Source organism: Pristiophorus japonicus, chromosome 1 (assembly GCF_044704955.1).
Source record: "Pristiophorus japonicus isolate sPriJap1 chromosome 1, sPriJap1.hap1, whole genome shotgun sequence".
Classification (NCBI taxonomy): Eukaryota; Metazoa; Chordata; class Chondrichthyes; family Pristiophoridae; genus Pristiophorus; species Pristiophorus japonicus.
Window position 1 is genome coordinate 439517336 of NC_091977.1, and position 22043 is coordinate 439539378.

A 22043-nucleotide genomic window follows, 5' to 3' on the forward strand; every position below is an offset into this window, starting at 1 on the left:
TACCGTTATTAAGAAATTTGTTCACTGTTGGGTGGGTGGGTGTTATATTTATAATTGTTTTTGAAAAATTGTTATATATTACTGTTATTTAAACAATTTTCACTGTTGGGGTGGGGGTGGCCCACGATGGGTGTTTATATTCATGTATGGTTGTAAAAAGATTTTTTAATTTTGTAATCATTAAATATTTTTACTTAACATAACATTGTTGTGCAGTGTCTTCCAATTACAGAAAGGTTAAACATCAGTACAAGGTTTGCAAACAATGGCGAGGCCAGGTCAGGTAAGGATGAAACGTAACGTAATGCAACTGTAACCATCACCAACGTAACTTCACGCAAAGCGTTCATTTATGAGCTGCTGACGCAACAGTCTTGCAGCTGTGTAACTACCATGGGGCTTTACCTGCGGTCTCAGCTGGGGTGGGGGCATGGCTTCAATGCCAGCCTGATTGTCCTCCAAGAGGTCCTCGCCTTCCTTCTCTCTCTCTCTCTCTCTTTCTCTCTCGAGGTGGACCGGCAGTCCCATCTGGCAATTCTTGTTCCCTCCTGATAGCTAAGTTATGCAACATGCAGCACACCACGATGAACTCAGTGACCTGGTCAGGGTGGTATTGTAAGTCGCCTCAAGTGGTCCAGGCATCTGAAGCGCTGCTTAAGCACTCCAATTGTCTTTGACAAAATTGAGTGTGGCTATGTGGCTTTCGTTGTCGCACTTCTCGGCTTCTGTCTGGGGCTTACGCGGGGGGTGGGGGGGGGTCATGAGCCAATTGGCAAGGCCATATCCTTTATCCCCCAACATTCAACCATTATCTTGTGGCTGACTGTTAAACAGGTTAGAGACGGTACTCTCATGCAAGATGTGCACATCATGGATGCGCACATCATGGATGCTGCCTGGAAATTTTGCATTTATTGCCATGATTATTTGCTTGTGGTCGACAACGAGTAGCACATTCAGGGAGTGGAATCCCTTTCGGTTCCAAAGCATCTCTGCATCCTGAAAAGGTGCTTGCAAGATGATGTGCTCCCTGCATCATGGGGAAGTTTGCTATTCTCGAGAAACCCAAAGCCCTCTCATTCTGTGCCTCCTCGGTCATAGGGAAGTTTATAAAGTCCATCCTGCGAGCATAAAGGGCTTCAGTCACCTGTCAAATGCAGCAATGTGTGGCATGCTGAGAGATACCGCAAATGTCGCCAGATGAGGCCTGAAAGGAGCCCGATGCATAGAAGGAAAGTGCCGTAAGTAACCTTGACCTCAACAGGTAGTGCGGTCCTGATGGTGCTGGTAGGCTGCAGATCTGCCTTAATTATCGGACATATCTCAGTGATGACCTCCTTTCGGAAGCGTAGCCTCCCAAGGCATGTGTTATCGAACAAGTCCAGGTATATTCGTTTATCCCTGTAAATGCGTTGGGTGTAAGGGCTCCTCCTCCTCAACAGTCTGCCACCTCTTTGACTGGACACACAATGCTCTTCAATAAACCTTCTCCCATCTCTAGTCTGCAGCATGTGAATAGTCATCAATACTGGCTGAGAAATTACAGGTCCCTTACTATAAATGCCCTATTATGCCTTCAAAATTATTAAATTGTCCTCTGCAAACACACTAGAAACTCAAAATTCACCACAATGTGATTAGATGGTTGTCAAGAGATTTTAAAATGACCTGAAAAGCACTCACGGATTACTTTAATGCTCCAGTGAACTTGCCTTTTATGAAAAGTCCTCCGAATTACAAAATGGCATCCATACCGTTGGGTTAAGGTCAGGTAAGTGCAGCTTTTCTTGAGCGAGTGATCATTCGGGCGAGATGCTGAAAGTAGTGCTTGGCAATAATCTGGGTGGTATTTGGGCGTTAGTTTCCACGATAAACAAACAGTCTTCTGGGTGGTGCATGAGTGATGATGTCAGATTTTATTAAAAATATATGGGCGAGTGGTTCAACTAATTCCCGGCGTTAATTGTATGCCGAAAGTTACGCCGGTGATAAATGGGCGATAGTTTCCATTTTTAATCAAATATGGGCGTTAAACTCCATCTCAGCGGTTAAATGGGCGGTCCCGATGGAAAGTCTAGCCCCACATTTTTTAAATTTTTTTTTTTTTTTAAAAAGATTAGATGACAATGGGGTCATGAAGATAACCCCATGGAATGTTAATGAGAAGGTAAGCACACATGGTCTGGAAGCATTGTTGGTTTGACATTTAACTCGTGACAAAACAAAATTACCCAAGGTTGATTTAGAATCTGATCGCTTTCTGAGTACCAGCCAGCCATTATTGACACAAAACGGCAAGATTGGGCCAATTGCGGTCGGAGGCCTACCTCCGGAGTACGCCACCGACCCGCAAAAAGAATACGCATCTATCTGATGGTGGCCCTCCTGCGAAACTTGCGCTCTGGTGCTGTGAGTAGAAGGGCAGCCTAAAGGCCCACAGATCCAGCCTGTGCGGAAACGAACCTGGAATCACGTGGGTCTGGTCCGTCAATCAGAAAACAGATTGCCTTTTTATTCATTTAAATTACTATATTACTTCATTACTACAGCCTTTAAAATACATTACAGATTTAGCTTTTATCGTGGGAATCCAATAGTTCCTACTTCTAATACTGTGCATTGTGCATAAAGTTAGCAAATGTAAACATCATTTTGTTTAAAGAATCTGCAGCTTTAACATACACTTGGATTGCTTCTCATTAAAGCTTTCAAGTCATTTAATAATAATAATAATAATAACATTTTTTTCATTTCGGGTATCCCCTTACATGAAGGGGAAATATCCCAGTTGAAAAATTTCCGTTGTTGGGCAAATAGCATAATTCTACAGCAGCAATTAGGCTTTCAGTGGTGGAGCAGATGGCCTGTCAACGTTGACAGATCACAGGTTCGGGATTTAGCGCATACAAAATCCCAAACTTACGGTGAATTTCAAAGGCGGTATGACAGCATTTCCTGCAAGTATGCCGTCAGAGCCACCCCAAAATCCTGGCCAATCATCATCATCATCATCATAGGCAATCCCTCGGAATCGAGGAAGACTTGCTTCCACTCTTAAAATGAGTCCTTCAGTGGCTGAACAGTCCAATACGAGAACCACAGTCCCTGTCACAGGTGGGACAGATAGTCGTTGAGGGAAAGGGTGGGTGGGACAGGTTTGCCGCATGCTCTTTCTGCTGCCTGCGCTTCATTTCTGCATGCTCTCAGCGATGAGACTCAAGATGCTTTGCGCCCTCCTGGATGCAATGACCTCCATTTCGGGCGGTCTTTGGCCAGGGACTCCCAGGCGTCAGCAGGGATGTTGCACCTTATCAGGGACGCTGATATATGAATGAAACCCTCGACACAAGTTCTTAGTTTCTCAAAGTTACAAGATTTCACATTGTACAGGTAAGCTGCAAATGAATCTAACCATACGATTAATTTCCGATATGAAACAAGTCCTCACATTGAACAAACTCTGGACAGAACGTGGGTAGAACGAACCAAAGAAGCCGTTTTCTCCACAGTAAAATAAGCTTTGATTTCCTCAGGCAGTGTCCTTGGTCCAAACATCTTCAGCTGCTTCATCAATGACCTTCCCTCCATCATAAGTGGGGATGTTCGCCGCACGGTGTTCAGTTCCATTCACAACACCTCAGATGACAAAGCAGACCATGTCTGCATGCAGCAAGACCTGGACAACACTCAGGATTGGACTGATAAGTGGCAAACAACATTGACGAGTGCCCGGCAATGACTCATCAACAAGAGTCGAACCACCTTCCCTTGACATTCAACGGGATTACTATCACCAAATCACCTACCATCAACAGCCTGGGGGTCATCATTAACCAGATATTTAACTGGACCAGCCAAATAAATAGTGGCTGCAATAGCAGGTCAGAGGCTAGGTATTCTGCGGCGATTGTCTCACCTCCTGACTCCCCAAAGCCTTTCCACCATCGACAAGGCACAAGTCAGGAGTCTGGATGAATCATAGAATGGTTACAGCACAGGAGGCCGCCATTCGGCCCATCGAGCCCGCGCCGGCTCTCCACAAGGGCACAAGCTAATCCTGCTCCCCCGCCTTTCTCCGTAGTCCTTCCCTAGGTTTGTGAGTCCCGTCCAGTAATGCATGAAACTGTCAAAGGACGGGGTAACAACTTGCTACCAGACTTCCAGCAATGCATTGAATTACACAGAACTTGCAACATGGAAACGGGTTGTTCCACCCAACCAGTCTGTGTTGTTTATCCTCCACGTGAGCAGTGGTCCGAATGTCTTGAGCACACCCTGTTCCCATTTTCCTTTATCCCCCTTTCCTTCAACCACCGATCTAACATTCTTAAAAGGTTATAGCCTCACAACCCCCTCTGTAAAAAAGTTTCTCCTGCTCTCTGTCCTAAATCTCTAATATTTAATCTTGTGTCTATGCTACTCAGAAATAATCATTAGGAAGTATTTGTGAGTGTTCTGCTCCTCTGCCCTGTGGGAAAGTTGTTGACTTCTGCTTGGGACTTCCCGAAATGATATCCTCGGTATTTGTTGTTGGAGTCTAGCTCCAACAACACTCAAGAAGCTAGACACCATCGAGGACAAAGCAGCCCGCTTGATTGGCACCCCATCCACCACTTTAAAAGAAACATTCACTGCCTCCACAACCAGCGTATCGTAGCTGCAGTGTGCACCTTCGACAAGATGCACTGCAGCAATTCGCTAATGCTTCTTTGACAGCACCTCCCAAACCCGTGACTTCTATTACCTGGAAGGACAGCAGGCGCATGGAAGCACCATCACCTGCAAGTGTTACACTATCCTGACTTGGAAATATATCTCTGTTCCTTCATCATCACTGGGTCAAAATCCTGAAACTCCCTCCGTAACAGCTTCACCTCAAGCACTGAAGTGGTTAAAGAAAGTAGCTCACCACCAACTTCTCAAGAGCAATAAATGCTGACGTTGCCAGCAACGCCTACATTCCATGAATTAATTTTTTTAACTTCCTTCATTCTTTAGTTCAACAAATCTCAAGATCACAGTTCACCAATCCCATTTGTCAAATCATGTGATTCAATCACTGATCTGTCACTGTTCTCCACAATACTCCTGCTATCAAAAACACAACGCAATAGAGAGATAATTGCAACAAATACTTAGGTTACCATATACTTTAAAACAGCAATGCACCTTCATGAAAGGAAAAAGGATAAATTGGATTCCATCCTTATAGTTTGCAATTTCATTCCAATTCCTTTTATATAATTGCCTTGTAACAATGCTGATTGGGTTACCCAATTAACAGTGATATTATCATGCCTCTACTAATATTATGCAGGAGGAAATTGTTAATTATAAATAAGCAGTGCAACAAACCATCTGGTGGAGCGAGCTGTTTAAGAATGCAGACTAGTTTATTCTGTTGAGCAGTGTAAAGCAGTTATCTCATCGGGGGTGCCAACAATTATTCTTCATGAAATTGACATTTTTGAACAGCACCTAATAAGACAACAATATTGTATCAATATAACAACTGGGCAATAAATCATTTGGAAGTCAGAGCTTGATTTGATGGCAATTTATAATAATTCCTGAAATAAAACAAAGTGCGGGAAATACTCAGGTCAGGTGGAGAGAGAAACAGGGTCAACGTTTCAGGTCGATGACCTTGTCAGAACAGGAACATTTGGAGATATTATGGCCAGAAAATTGTTTTCGGAGGCTTCCTTCGTATGAACACCACGACCCGAAAAAAGTCTACGAAACTACATGTTGGTCCCAGAAGAATGTAGGATTCTGGCCCGAGGCCTTCATTCGCTGCGCAGCGCACGAGAAGACATCTTTGAGGTACGTACGTATATGTAGGGATCATATGGGCCTGGACCACCAAACACTATCTATTATTCTCATTGATAAAAATGAGAGCTCTGTTTGATAGCAATGGAAGGCCGTACAATGAGAATAGCCCCCTAAAACACCAAAACACAGCACAATAAAAAAAAAAACACTTCACATATTTAAAATTAATTGAAACTAAATGTAATTAAATGTTTTAGAAAAAATATATTTTGGGGAATTTTTTTAAAAATGTGTTTTAATTGGGTTAAAAATAAAATGACCTTAATGGACAGGATTCTTAATATAATAAAAATTAAATGTAATTATACATTATGTTTTAAATGTTACACTGGTAAAAGTAAGCTATGCGTCTGCTTTTACCAGGCATAAAAGTTTGAAGGACATTCGCTGGGCATGAGTTGGGCAAATCTCTGCCGCACGGATGTCCTTCCTGCGGGGATGGGTAGAGAAATTTTCAAAGATCGGAAAAGCCGGTTCTCGGCGCATGCGCATTGCGCCCCAAAAAGTGGCTTTTGCGAGGCCTCACCGCGTGCGTACGCACTGGCGAGGCCGCAATTTTCGGCCCAATAAGGTTTTTAGCAAGTGGCAAGGCAAAGAAGGCGGTGGGGTGGGGGGGCAGGGGCGGGAGTAAAGAACAAAGGGAAGGTCTGTGATAGGGTGGAAGGCAGGAAAGATTAAATGACAAAAGACATGATGGTACAAAGCAAAAGGAGATGCCAATGGGACAAGTAAAAAAAAAAAAGGGTCAAATGAAAATGGGAACAGAATCAACAGCTGCCGTCTCATTAAAAAAAATGGGAGCAGTGATTATGACCTGAAGTTGTTGAATTCTGTTGAATCCAGAAGGCTGTAAAGTGCCAAATTGAAAGAGGAGATGCTGTTCCTCGAGCTTACATTGAGCTTCGTTGGAACAGTGCAGGAGGCCGAGAACAGAGAGCTCAAAGTGGGAGTGGAACAGAGAATTAAATTGACAGATGACCAGAAGCTCGGGGTTCACATTTGCAGACTGAACGGAGGTGTTCTGCAAAGCCATCACCCAATCTGCGTTTGGTCTCCCCAATGTAGAGGAGACTGCACCGTGAGTAGAGAATACAGTAAATTTAATTTAATGAAGTATGAGTAAATCGCTGTTTCACCTGGAAGGAGTGTTTGGGGCCCTGGACGGTGCAAAGGGAGGAGGTAAAAAGGGCAGGTGTTGCATCTTCTGCACTTGCACGGGAAGGTGCTTCGGTAATGGGAGGGGGTGCTGGGGGTGATTAAGGAGTGGACCAGGGTGTCACGGAGGGAACGGTCCCTTTGGAATGCTGAAAGGGGAGGGGAAGGGAAGATGTGTTTGGTGGTGGGAATACACTGGAAGTGGCGGAGGATGACCCATTGAATGTGGAGGCTGGTAGAGTGGCAGGTTACGACAAGGGGAACTCTATTGTGGTTCTGGGAGGGAGGGAAAGGGGCGAGATCAGAAGTGCATGAAATGGATCGGACACGGTAGAGGAGAATCCTCAGTTGAGGAAAAAGCAAGACATATCGGAAGCACTAGTATGGAAGGTGGCATAGTCAGAACAGATGCAACGGAGATGGAGAAACTGGGAGAATGAAGGAGAGTCCTTTCAGAAAGCGAGGTGGGAGGAAGTGTATTCAAGATAGCTGTAGGAGTCAGCAATCTTATAGTGGATGTTGTCGATCAAATATCCTCAGAAATGAAGACAGAGAAGTCAAGGACAGGAAGGGACGAGTTAGAGATGGACCATGTGAAGGCGAGGGAAGGGTGGAAACTGGAAGCAAACTGAATGAATTTTTCCAGTTCTGGGCGAGAGCAGGAAACAGCACCGATAGTCATCAATGTACCGGAAAAAGAGGTGAGGGAGTGTGTATGGAAGACAACGTGTAGAAACTCCAAGGAAAATTTAAGTTTTGAGCAAGGAACCATTATAAAACTAACTGTCTCCAGCTATTAATAATCCATTTACTGAACACTATTTTGCACAATATTTTTTGAAGTGAGTTTTAAAAAAAATACATGTACATTTAAGCCCATTCAGCTCCAACTCTATTAAACAAATGTTCAATCAAATCTGTCTGAAAATAGTGCTGACACATTTGAAGTTAAAATCTCAACTCGTCTACAACTTTGTCGAATAGCCAAAGTTTCTGCTGCTTCCTGGTCTGTATGGATTAGCTAGTCACTGGATAAACTCAGTGATTAGTAGCTCAATGATAGCATAATGCTTTTCTTCATCTTACTATTTAGCTGGCTGAGCCCTCCAGAAAATAAGAAGTTTTCTGTTCATACCATGGACCAAAACATAACTAAATTCTTGATTATTCCCATGACAGTGAAATGAAGCATTTTGTTTGCTTTTACAAATTACTACTGTGTTGAATTACTTGAAGATTAATACTCCAAACTGACTCCTCCAAACTGTCTTCAGAATTAAACCATAAAGTTACCCACCGCTATTATCGTACTACGATGTATCATTGTTTTTTTTTCTTTACTTCGAATATTTATACTTTTTAATCTCAACACACAATCTTACAGAAGATTATGCCCATGCCAGTTCTTTGAAAGAGCTATCCAATTAGCCCCACTATTTTTTTTTGCAATGAGTATACTGGGCCAAAATTGAGCCCATATTATCTAAATAAAGTCTACTTCAGTAAATAAGATATTCTCTCAGTGTTCCTCCGTCACTTATGTTCTTCTTTCACAATAGCATCAGGTGAATAGGCTTGACAAATGGTCACCACTATTCACGAGGCAAAAGATATTTACATAATGTTTTCAAAATATCCAAATAAAACAATAGAAGTCAGTCCTACCCTACCTTCATCTTCAGCCTTGGAAGGCGGCGGCGATGATGATGATGATGATGATGATGATGATGATGTCCCACGCTGCAGCATGCACACTGAGGCGCTAGGGGCAGGAGCTACTGTGCATGCGCACACACTCCAACGCGCATGTGCAGACGTCCCAGCACTTTTTTCAGCGTGGGACGCTGACTCCGTCCCCGACCCGATTAGCCACGCTGCGCGCAAAGACCCGGGAGAGGCTGGACAGTGGCCAAAGTGGGTACCGAATTTTTCAGAGCATTTTTCAACGCAGAAAAGCGGTGCATCTCTGGTGAGTGCGTCGAAAAAAGGGGTGGGCCAATTTTGAGCCCATAGAAACTACCCGATTTTTGTTTCCATTGACATCAGCATCAGGAAGCCAATCCACAACAACAAAATCACTGCCAAGCAGCAAGTTGAAAATGTGCCCCCCGACTTCCTGTATATAAATATATAAAACTATAGAAACTACCCAAAATAATTCGGGTTCTTTTTAGTGCAGTTAGGACAAAAGCACAAAGTTATGAATAAAAAGCAACAGATGCTTTACATCTTGCATGGCTATAAATGTCGATAGTAAGTTTTAAAAGGGATCTGATTCTCATTGTTTGTATGATAGCCTTTTCATTTGTCTGTAGAGGATCAACCATATTCAGAAACTGAGATTAACTATCTTTACATGTTCCGATTAACAATTATATTTTGTCGATAATGAAAATCTGCTTTGTACTTCATAATATTGTGCGTGTGGTAAATAATTTCTTTAAACATAATTTTAAATCACTATAAAATCTAGTGCAGATCAGTGCATGCGTGCAAGAGATTACAACATAGTTAACTAAGCATGTGATTTCTATAACATCTTTAACCTCAAGAGTGAAGCTTCGGGCAGGGGGGTTGGTTTTAAGCTTTGCCTAAAATCCATGACTGCATGACATCCTTGAAATAAAGTCCTAAAAATGATCAATTTTCAATTGTATTTAAGGAAAGATGTCTGTTTTTGGAATAATTTGTTTGCTACCAGCAGCTATCACTAGACAAAGAATTTTGGTGCACTCCAAATTCTTTTAACGCAATGACATGTAAAGAACATTACTGACTGTGATATGATTACTGTAGGTTTATTAAGTAATGTGCAATCATTTCAGTTCTGTTTTACAATATATACTTCCCTCTGCTGTCATTCTGTAATTCTTCCCGCCCTCTTATTTCACTCTATTTAAACGTTTCATGAAGTCCTCTTCCCATGCCGAGCCAAGTTCTGCATCACTTTGTGCATCCAGAAAGAATTCATCAAGGACCGATCATTGACATCCAATAATACAAATAATGCTGAACAAACTGCTTTGCTGGTCTCAATCCTTTAAGAAATTATTCTTGTGATGCAAGTTGCCTAAGAAGGGCAGGACACCAACAGGCAATAATATAAATGTCCAGTTGCTCAACTTGTTATTAGTATTTATTAAGGGAGGAATGAAAGCCACAACTGAAACAGCTAAAACAGCATGTAGGGACTTGGTTTAATGGCTCATCTGAAGGATCAAAACATTATTGCTAATATAGAGAAACAAGACTGAAGTCACAAGGATTCTTACAAATTACATTGCTCTTGTATTATCCAGGTTTATAAGAGATGCTTCCTATAAGTGGGAACTGAATTCAAGTCTGCGACCGTTGCGTTCTTTGTAGTGAAATTAGTTGTTGGGGGAGAGAAAATGTGCTTGGCGTAAAAGAGAAAACCAGGCTTCTTGGCAGTGGCTTTAATAATGAAGAACAGAACTGTTGCCAATGACAAAAGAAAAGAAAAAGAACTCATGTCCAAATCCAGAAAACAGCTTCTAAGTACCACACAATAAGGAAGATCATATGAAGTATGTGGCATGAATGGCAACTGTAAAAGATGAAAAGCCTTCACGGGTCAATGTCCCATGATAGGATGATGATACTCTTTCCATTTAGTATGAACAAAAATCACATTTGTTAGATTGTAAGGAAATGGTGCAATATCAATGACAGTCATTGAAACTGTAATGAGGATCTAAATGCAGTACTTCAGTGTTAAGTTCCAAGTAAGTTTAAATGCAGTACACCGTGTAGCTTTTAAACTGAAGTTCTGCTTACAGCTGCAGATGGTTGTAATTTTTAAAGATGACCAAGCTAGACTGAAATCAACTTCCCTCTAACATTGCTTGTAAATTGCCAATGGACTATCCTTGCATCCTCACGACATCCTGCCTCCACTGTGCACAGCTGCAATAAATAACAATTTCTGGCACCTTTCCTGGAACCAGAAATATTGCAGTGCAGATTACAGCATGTGATCCTTCAGTAGCTCACGAGTTGATTTGCAAATCCTTTCTTCTCATCAATTTTAATGTATTTTTCGGTCACTTTTAAGCAACAATATCACAACTAACTAATTTTGGATTCATCATGGCTTTATGTAACAGATGACTTACCATCATTCAGGTCCTGGAGTAGGTTTTCTTGACAGGAGAAGTCCAGTTTCACATGTATGTTCACTGTGAAAATAGCAACCTTCCCAGATTCAAGTGGAAATTGTGACAGCAATTCTTCTAAGTTCCAGCTCAGAAAGTCACCAAACAGTTTTTCTGTCAAAGACAACAGAACCTGATTTGTGAACCGGTATTTGTATAAGCCCACCAATTTGAATGAAGTCCAACTGATAACTGAGGCGAGGGGTCTGTGCGGTTTAGAATTTAAACCAATTCATTTCAACGTTAACAGATTTCAGTGTAAATAAATTATCTATATAAAAAAAACCTTTACTTTGAAAAGTTTTTAAATTAATATAAATTAGAGATTTGGATTCAGAGATCAAAAATCACAATCACAGATGAAGCAGTCCAAAATTAAAATTAATATTTGCTAATCATGCTCAAGCAACATTTGGACTAGATGGTGTAACAAGTCACTTTAACTGAATTAGATACTGCACCAATTTTTAAAAATGTAATCCAAGAACACAATAAACACATCAATCACACGCAAGTGTTAAAAATCAAAATATGTAGGCTATTGTTTAGTTCTGGAACACACATCATCACGAGGCCTGAGTAAAACAAATTATTATATTCCTCTGATATTGACATGATATTATAAAGGTTTCCATCCACACAGGTGAACAACAATTTCTGGAGTTTTAGAAAATATTGTATTACCTCCAGGTACTTGGAGGAAAAATATTTGATTTTCCCAATCTAATTAATTTTCCCAGAAAGAGCATCAACTTGTATTTGTATAGGACCTAACTAAGTCCAAAGCACTGCATCCAATAAATTATTTCTGAGTCACTGTTCTTATTGGGGTAAACACATCGTCCAAGTTGCACGAAGAATGATGCTACAAAACAGCAAACTGCATAATTGGCCATTGTATACAAACACTGACATTAGTTGTTCTTAAATAGCAACAATATGTGCAAATTAATTCCTTTTGGATTTGTCACTTTTGGGCCAATGGATCACTTAAAAGAGCACCCTAACTGTCAACTTTACATTTCTCAAATTTCTAATTTCCAGCAGAAATTCTGAATCGTGAAAGGGCAAAAATGTAAAAAAAAACTTACATTTTATACAGCGCCTTTCATGACCACTGGGCGTTTAAAAGCACTTTACAGCCAATGAAGTACTTTTGAAGTGTAGTCATTGTTGTAATATGGGAAACGCGGCAGCCAATTTGCGCACAGCAAGCTCCCACAAACAGCAATCTGAGGAAGGACGTTCTTGCTATTCCTAATCTGAGGAAGGACGTTCTTGCTATTGAGGGAGTGCAGCACTGATATATGAGGAGAGACTGGATCAACTAGGCGTGTGTTCACTGGAGTTTAGAAGGATAAGAGGGGATCTCATAGAAACATAAAATTCTGACGGGACTGGACAGGTTAGATGCAAGAAGAATGTTCCCGATGTTGGGAAAGTCCAGAACCAGGGGACATAGTCTAAGGATAAGGGGTAAGCCATTTCGGACTGAGATGAGGAGAAACTTCTTCACTCAGAGAGTTGTTAACCTGTGGGATTCCCTACCGCAGAGAGTTGTTGATGCCAGTTCATTGGATATATTCAAGAGGGAGTCAGATATGGCCCTTACGGCTAAAGGTATCGAGAGAAAGCAGGAAAGGGGTACTGAGGTGAATGATCAGCCATGATCTTATTGAATGGTGGTGCAGGCTCGAAGGGCCAAATGGCCTACTCCTGCATCTATTTTCTATGTTTCTAATGTGATCATGACCAGATAATGTTTTTGTTATGTTAATTGAGTGATAGATATTGGCCAGGGATAACTCCCCTGCTCTTCTTCGAAATAGTGCCATGGGATCTTTTACATCCACCTGAGAGCGTAGATAGGGCCTCGGTTTTAACGTCTCATCCAAAAGACGGCACTTCCGACAGTGCAGCATTCCCTCAGTACTGCACTGGAGTGTCAGCCGAGATTTTTTATGAGCTCAAGTCCCTGGAGTGGGATTTGAACCCACAACCTTCTGACTCAGAGGCAAGAATGCTACCCACTGAGTCACAGCTGACAGCGTTACCTATGACTGGGATCAATCATTTTTAAAATTTGTTGTGGGGATGAGAGTATGCTGCACTCTCATTTTTAGTATGATAGGTGTTGTTTGCAGTCCGACTGTTCGACTTAACAATGGAATGGATATGACAAAGGTTGATTTGGGTCTGTGCGGAGACTTAGAAGTTGGCACTTAATCGGTTGTGATTGTGCTAAATTTGTCCACTACTACATGACTGTAAAGCAAAACTGCAAGTCAAGTCTGGATAACTTGCTGTTTTCTTACTGTGAAGTCTCAGGAGACATGCTTTCCTGCCATTGTGTTCTTAGCAACTAATTTACCAGTCATTTTCAAGTTCGATCTTGTATCCAATAAAAACATGTTACATAATGTACATCATGGTAGAGAATTTAAAAATGATCTGGTGCAGAGAACAGCAGCCTTTTGAGGTTAGGTTTATAATAATCAAATATATTGTGTGCATACGTATTTAAAAGTCTAGTGTATGGCATGTACTTAACAACAGAAAGCAAGATTTGTAGACATGATTTTTGCAAATGCTTCATGGTCAGCGTCCCACATTATACTCCATCTGCCAAATTTTTGCCCACTCAATTAGCCTGTCTATATCCCTTTGCAGATTTTGTGTGCCCTCCACACAATTTGCTTTCCCACCCATCTTTCTATCATCAGCAAACGTGGCTACATTACACTCGGTCCCTTCATCCAAGTCATTAATTATAGATTGTATATAGTTGAGACCCCAGCGCCAATCCCTGTGGCACTCGTTTCCATTTGACAACCGGAAAATTACCTATCTATCCTGACTCTCTGTTTTCTGTTAGTTAGCTAATCCTCTATTCATGGCAATATATTACCCCAACCCCGTGAAAACCCTATAACCAAGAATGGTGAGCTGCCTTTCTGCCCTTCTTTCAGCCATGTCTCAGTAATAGCAATATCATACTTCCACATGTCTAGCAGTGCCCTCAGCTCATCCGCCTTATTTCCTAGATTCCTTACATTTAAGTATATACCATTTAGCACTGCCAAACTACCTTGTTGTCTATTTTCTAGCCTTTGTTTCCTCTGCCTTCCAAACTCGGCTTACTAATTTGCTGCTTCCCATTTCTAGCTTTGCTTCTCTCCCTTCTGAATCTACTCTCAGATTCCCATCCCCCTGCCAAGCTAGTTTCCTCCACCCCGCCCCACCGCAAGGATATTGGTCCCAGCCCCGGTACTGAGCCCTGCGGAACCCCACTGAAAATAGCCTTCCAGTCACAAAAATACCGTCGGGCTTGTGCAGGTCCCACCTCCCCCAGAAACGGTCCAAATGCCTCAGGAATCTAAATCCCTCCCTCTTGCACCATCTCTCCAGTCATGCATTCATCCGCTCTATCCTCCTATTTCTGTTCTCACTAGCACGTGGCACAGGGAGTAATCCGGAGATTACTACCTTTTTAATCTCTTTCCTAGCTCCCTAAAATCTGCCTGCAGGACTCATCCTTCTTTCTACCTAGGTCATTGGTACTGCTATGGACCACGAACTCTGGCTGTTCACCCTCCCCCCCTCAGAATGTACTGCGGTCGTTCAGTGACATCCTTGACCCTAGCACCAGAGAGGCAACACGCCATCCTGGAGTCATGTCTGCGGCTGCAGAAACGCCGATCTATTCCCTTATCGAATCCCCTACCACTATTGCTCTTCCATTCTTCTTCCTCACCCCTCCCCTGTGCAGCTGAGGCACCCTTGGTTCTGTTAATTTGGCTCTGGCTGCACCCCCAAGAACCATCGCCCTCACCAGTATCCAGAAATAAAAATCGTTTAGCGAACAAGATGCACTCAGGGTATTGGTGCCCCACCGAAACCCGAAGCTCGAACTGCTCTAGCTGACGACACTTCCCGCACAAGTGGTCGTCCAGGCCACGAGATGCGTTCAAGAGTTCCCACGTGGCACAGGATGTGCATTCAGTGGGTGTGAGCTGCCCTGCCATGCCTCTATTTATTAGATTAACAAAAATTTTTAGTATACCACTTTGCCCGAATTTAGAGAGAAGAAAAGACAACAGTGATACTCACCAACCAATCACCTACCTGCTGTCCTGTGATGTCACTCCTCGTTTTTTGTTATTTATGTATCCGCTCTCCCGATATGCTCTGCTGCACTACTTCAATCAATCAGTTGTTGCTAGCTTTTATCCGGTGATGTCACTCCTGAATTAATTTTTTGGTCTCAGGCTCCTGTCGCCGTGCTCTTTATTCCAACTCCGCTCTCGTTGTGCTTCCACTCGGTTCGCTCCTTCTGGTTTTGGGCTCCTGGTACAGCGCTCTTTATTCCAGCTCCGCTCTCACAATGCTCCCACTCAGGTTCTCTCCTTAAAGGCACATGTTGTTGTCTCGGATTGTGTTCAAGCAATATTTTAAAAAATCATTTGGTTTGGACTGCTATTTTGAACTTTAACACTGCATTTAGAAAGTAATCCATAAAATGGCATGTAATACTCTGGTGCAAATACAAAGAACCTTTATAACAGTAACCTGCATTATAAAAGAGAACATATTATTAATTCACTCTATACACAAATGACTAGCCCTTATTTACATTCTGGCTTTCAGGTGACAGCTGCTAGTGTCTTTACAGAGCAATCAGCTAACTCATCTCAACACATTTACGTCATCAAAATAAGCAGTTCCAACATAGCATTTAATGCAGGAAAGGATAAACATAAGAATTAAGTAGACAAGGTAGTCTCTAAGTTCCTTGTGTATAAATTTTGAAAAGGAACCTTGAAGTGGGCAGAAAATCGTTGTTTTAAAAAAAAAAATCGAAACTGAGTGGTGTGATTAAAAATTCGAAAGTCCTTATTTTTGGTGTCGGCTTTGTCCTCTTTAAATAACTGCAAATTATTTCCCCCTGTAACATGCCCAGTCCAAGAGAACAATCTGCATTATGGCAGACAACTAGCTAATGTGACTACGATCACAAAACATTCCACTCAAACATCCCTTCAATTCCCACACTTCGAAAGGAAACCCTGCAAACAATTTGTTGTAACCGGTACAAACTCATTTGAACAAAACTAACTGTATTTTTCCGTTTCCTTTGAAGTGGAAGATAATGTATAGTTAAAGCAAGTATGCAACTCCAAGTCTGATACAGCAACTTGCATCTATATATTTCCTTTAACATAAAGCATCCCAAGCTTTGCGGGTGGTGCAGGAGGGAGGGCTTTAGATTCCTGAGGCATTGGGACCACTTCTGGGGGAGGTGGGACCTGTACAAGGTGGACAGGTTGCACCTCAACAGAGCCGGTACCAATATCCTCGCGGGGGGCGCAGGGTTTCTAGTGCTATTGGGGAGGGTTTAAACTAGGTTGGCAAGGGGATGAGAACCTGAGAATAGATTCAGTAAGGAGGGGAGTAAAGCTGGAATTGGAAAGCAAAAATGTAGAAAGTGAATTTGAAGGACAGAGGAAACAAGTCGGAAAAAAAAAGGAAAAAAACAAGTTTAAAAGCTCTTTGTCTAAATGCACGTAGCATACGTAACAAAATAGATGAGTTGACGGCACAAATAGATATGATCTGATAGCCATTACAGAGATGTGGTTCCAAGGTGACCAGGACTGGGAACTAAATATTCAGGGGTATTTGACAATTCGAAGGACAGACAGAAGGGAAAAGGAGGTGGAATAGTACTATTAATAAAAGGATGAGATCAATGCGTTAGTGAGAAACAATATTAGCTCAGAGGATCAAAATGTTGGATCAGTTTGGGTGGAGATAAGGAATAATGGGCCCAAGTTTCCACATGATTCGCGCCTGATTTTTTAGGAGCAACTGGTGGAGAACAGACTATTTTAGAAATCGCAATTCTCCATATTTTTTTTTCTGCAGTTCTAGTCAGGTAGAACAGTTCTCGTTTAGAACAGAATTTTTTCTTCAAAAGGGGGCGTGTCCGGCCACTGACGCCTGATTTGAAAGTTTCCACAGTGAAAATGTACTCCAAACTAAAGTAGAATGGAGCCAGTGAAGATTTTTGTAGAACTGAAAAAACCTGTTCTACACATTAAAAAATCAGGCGCAGGTTACAAATTAGGCGTCCAGAACGAGGTGCGGGGGGAGGGAAGGGAACTCATTAAATTCGACTTTAAATCCTTATTTATACTTCTACAAATATTATACAAATAAATCCAACCTGAATAAACATTTAGAAGCCATGAAAAGATTAAATAAACCATCTTTCTACCTGTGTGAAAGTGCTTCAGCCAGGGAGAATTCTGCAGCCGTTCGTGCCGCTGAGCGGGAGAGAGAGAGAGAGAGAGAGAGAGAGAGAGAGAGAGAGAGAGAGAGAGAGAGAGAGAGAGAGAGAGAGAGAGAGGGGGGGCGTCGGGTCGGGGAACAGGAGCGCGGGTCGGGTCAGTCGGGGTGGGGGGGGAGCGGGTCTCGGGTCTCGGGGGGGGGAGCGGGTCTCGGGTCGTCGGGGGGGGGTTGTCGGGTTGGGTCTGGTTGGCGGGGGGGAAGAGAGCGAGTGTCGGGTCTGGTCAGGCTGGGAGCAGGAGCTGGCCGTGGGAGGAGCCCCAGTGAGGCCATTGGGCCAGGGCTAGGGGCAGCGTGCTTCGGGCCCCTCCCACACAGTTCGGCGCCTGGAGCTACTGCACTTGCGTGCCGACTGTAGCACGCATGTGCAGAGGTCCCGGCACTGTTTTCAGCGCCGGGACATGGCTCCGCCCCCCCCCCACAGCTCGTGCTGGCTGCGCCAAGGGCCACAGGATCTGTAAGTAGGTGCAGACTACAGAGGATTTTTTTAGGCACCGTTTTTTTTCTTGTGGAAACTTGGGCCCATTAAAGGGAAAAAGTCGCTGGTGGGTGCAGTCTATAGGCCCTCTAACAGTAGCTACACTATTGGTTGGAGTATAAATCAAGAAATAAAGGAGGGGTCATGTACATATTGCTTGGGTTTACTAGCCACCAGGTGGCGCCACTGTCGGAGGTCATTCGGCTGTGCGTACGTGTGCGTGGCCCAGGTATAAAAGGCCAGCCATCTTGTAATACAATCACTTTGGGCCCTAATAAAGTAGAACCAGGTTTGTACCTGTTCGGAGTTTACAGTAATCAGTCTATTGAGTTATTGCATACACAACATTTAACGACGAGGATGGGGCATCTCCAATGCATGTGTCCGCAACTGAGCAAGCGTGCTGCAACACAACACGTGGAGGATGATCAGTCTAGCACAGATCCGGATATACCAGAGGAGGAAGTGCATGGACTGTATTCGCTCGTAACAAAGAGCCAACTGATAATGATTAATGTAAAATTTAATGGTGTGCCGATATTGACGGAATTGGACACGGGTGCGAGTCAATCAATAATGAGCCAGAGGTCATTCGACAGGCCGTGGAATACTTAGGCTGTGAGGCCTAAGCTGAGTCCAGTCAATGCCAAGTTGCGTACGTACACTAAAGAACTCATAACGGTGATTGGCAGTGCAGTAATCAAGGTGTCGTATGATGGTGCGGTTCATGATTTATCGTTATGAATTGTTCCAGGCAATGGTCCAACGCTGTTCGGCACGAACTGGTTAGAAAAAATAAAATGGAACTGGAACGAGATCAAAGCATTGTCGTCGGAGAAGGATACTCCATGTGCTCAAGTGCTGAGCAAGTTACCCTCTCTGTCTGAACCAGGCATCGACAATTTCATGGGAGCCAAGGTGCAGATCCACGTGGACTCAGATGCAAGACCCATCCATCATCAAGCGCGGGCAGTTCCGTACATGATGAGTGAGGAGGTCGAAATCGAACTGAACAGACTCCAGTGTGAAGGGATCATATCACCGGTCGAATTTAATGCATGGGCCAGTCCCATTGTTCCTGTGTTGAAAAGTGATGGCACTGTCAGGATTTGTGGAGACTACAAGGTTACGATCAACCAAGTTTCGAAACAGGATCAATATCCGTTACCAAAGGCTGATGACCTGCTTGCAACAGTAGCCGCGGGGGCGGGGGGGGGGGGGGGGGGGTGGGGCGGGGCGGGGGAGTCGCTCACAAAACTGAATCGGACGTCAGCCGACATGACATAGGAGCTGGTCGACACGAAGAAGAAACTTACGTGCATCAACACTCAAAGGACTGTTTATCGACAACAGGTGCCCTTTTGGAATACGCTCGGCTGCAGCCATATTTCAGAAGAACATGGAGAGTCTACTGAAGTCCGTCCCCAGAACTGTCGTGTTCCAAGATGACATACTGGTCACAGGTCGTGACTCCGCCGAACATGTGAACAACCTGGAAGAGGTTCTACATCGTCTGGACAAAGTGGGACTCGGACTGAAATGCTTGAAGTGAGTCTTCATAGCACCAGAAGTCGAATTCCTGGGGAGGAAAATTGCTGCTGACAGTATCAGGCCTACGGACTCGAAAACCAAGGCCATCAAAAATGCACCCAAGCCTCAGAATGTGACGGAACTGCATTCGTTCCTTGGTCTACTCAACTACTTCAGTAATTTCTTATCTAGATGCTGCTAAGAAAAGGCGACAAATAGGTTTGCGGTGCGTCTCAAGATAGAGCTTTTGAGAAAGCTACTATCTGCTTTGCTCTAACAAGCTGCTGGTACATTCTGATCCGTGTAAGCGTCTACTATTGGCCTGTGATGCTTCTTCATATGGAGTTGGTTGCGTGCTCCAACAAGCTAATGAGTCGTGAAATTACAAGTTGTTGTATATGCTTCAAAAAGTTTGCCAAAGGCAGAAAGAGCCTACAGCATCAAAGAGAAAGAAGCACTAGCCTGTGTGTATGGGGTTAAAAAGATGCATCAGTACCTGTTGGTCTTCGGTTTGAACTGGAAACAGATCACAAGCCACTCATTTCACTGTTTTCGAAAAACAAAGCTATCAATACCAATGCATCATCCCGCATCCAGAGATGGGCGCTGACATTATCTGCCTATGATTGTGTCATTCACCATAGACCTGGCACTGAGAATTGTGCCGATGCATTGAGCCATCTGCCGTTGCCCACATGGAGGTGGAAACGCCACAACCGGCAGACCTACTTTAGACATGGATGCTTTTGAAAATGAAGGAACCCCTGTCACGGCCCAACAAGTTAAGACCTGGATCAACCAGGACCCAATATTATCGGTTGTGAAACGTTGTATCCTTAGTGGTGATTGGTCTGCCATACCCAAGCAAATGGATGAGACCACCAAACCTTACATCCGTCGCAAAGACGAACTATCCATTCAATCCGATTGTATCCTGTGGGGTAATCGTGTTGTTATGCCCAAGAAAGGCAGAGAGAAATTTGTGCATGATCTACATAGCATGCATCCCGGTATTGTCATGATGAAAGCCATTGCCAGGTCTCATGTATGGCGGCCTGGAATTGACTCTGATCTGGAATCATGTGTGCATCAGTGCAACACTTGCATGCAGTTTAGTAAAGCATCAGCGGAATCGCTGCAGAGTCCGTGGTCGTGGCCATCTAAACCATGGTCCAGGATCCATATCGACTTTGCAGGTCCCGTCCTGGGAAAGATGTTCTTAGTTGTGGAGGATGCTTATTCCAAGTGGATAGAATGTACAATCATGTCATCCACCACATCCACAGCTACCAGTGAGAGCCTTCGTGTCATGTTTGCTACGCATGGTCTGCCTGACATCGTTGTAAGCGACAACGGATCTTGGTTCACCAGTATGGAGTTTCAAGAGTTCATGAAACTCAATGTTATCAAACATGTGAGGTCAGCATCATTCAAACCCGCATCCAATGGACAAGCAGAGCGTGCGGTCCAAACCATCAAGCAGAGTATGAAACGTGTAACTCAAGGTTCACTGCAAAACTTGCTTGTCACGCATATTGCTTAGTTACAGGACCATGACCCCATACGCTTACCGGGGTCTCCCCTGCTGAACTATTGATGCAGAGGTCTCAAGACCAGGCTCTCTCTTGTCCACCCTGACTTGAATAATCGTGTCGAATACAGATGTCAAAGTCAGCAAGGGTATCATGATCGCGCTACTGTGTCACGTGACATTTCTATCAATGATCCTGTGTATGTACTGAATTATGGTCAAGGTCCCAAATGGATCGCTGGTACTGTTGCAGCCAAGGAGGGTAACAGAGTGTTTATCATTAAGCTCAAGAATGGGCAGACGTGCTAGAAACATATCGATCAGATAAAGCTGCGGCACACGGATGAACCGAACGGTCCGAGGAAGACATATTCACTGACCGACCAACCTATCCTCAGTCATCTGAGGACTCCGCTGTCATTACTGAATCTGGACTTTCAATCACTGACGGACTTTCAATCACTGACGTGGTCATTGCCACTCCCATCAGATCGGCTACCCAGCCCCCAATAATAAGAAACAGAACGCTCACCCAAGGCTGGAGTTGAACTGAGACGTTCAACTCGGGAGCGGAAAGCCCCAGACCGTCTCAATTTGTAAAAAGACCGTTACTAATATCTTAAAGGGGGATATTGTCATGTATGTATGCTTGGATTTACTAACCACCAGGTGGCGCCACTGTCGGAGGTCATTGGGCTGTGCGCACGTGTGCGGCCCAGGTATAAAAGGCCAGCCATCTTGTAATGTAAGCACTTTGGCCCTCATCAAGTAGAGCCAGGTTTGTACCTGTTCGGAGTTGACAGTATTCAGTCGATTGAGTTATTGCATACACAACAACAGGCTTGTAATAAAGGAACAGCATAATCATGGGCGATTTTAACCTTCATATTGATTAGAACAAAGCAAACTGGCCAGGGTAGCCTTGAGGAAGAGTTCATAGAGTGTATCCGGGATAGTTTCCTTTTACAATATGTTGCGGAATCAACCA

The 22043-nt window shown here is 43.5% G+C and overlaps 1 protein-coding gene across 7 annotated transcripts in view; it reads right to left on the reverse strand.

The window, feature by feature from the left end:
- Positions 1-22043, reverse strand: part of trappc9 (trafficking protein particle complex subunit 9) — a 1402808-nt gene that overhangs the window by 1075498 nt on the left and 305267 nt on the right. For all 7 annotated transcript variants that reach the window (XR_011595734.1, XM_070892854.1, XM_070892846.1 and 4 more), the window contains one exon: positions 11130-11282. Coding sequence is in view for 6 of the 7 variants with exons in the window: in XM_070892854.1 (XP_070748955.1) it covers positions 11130-11282 (153 nt within the window). In the remaining variant the exon portion in view is untranslated. The remainder of the gene's footprint in view (positions 1-11129; positions 11283-22043) is intronic.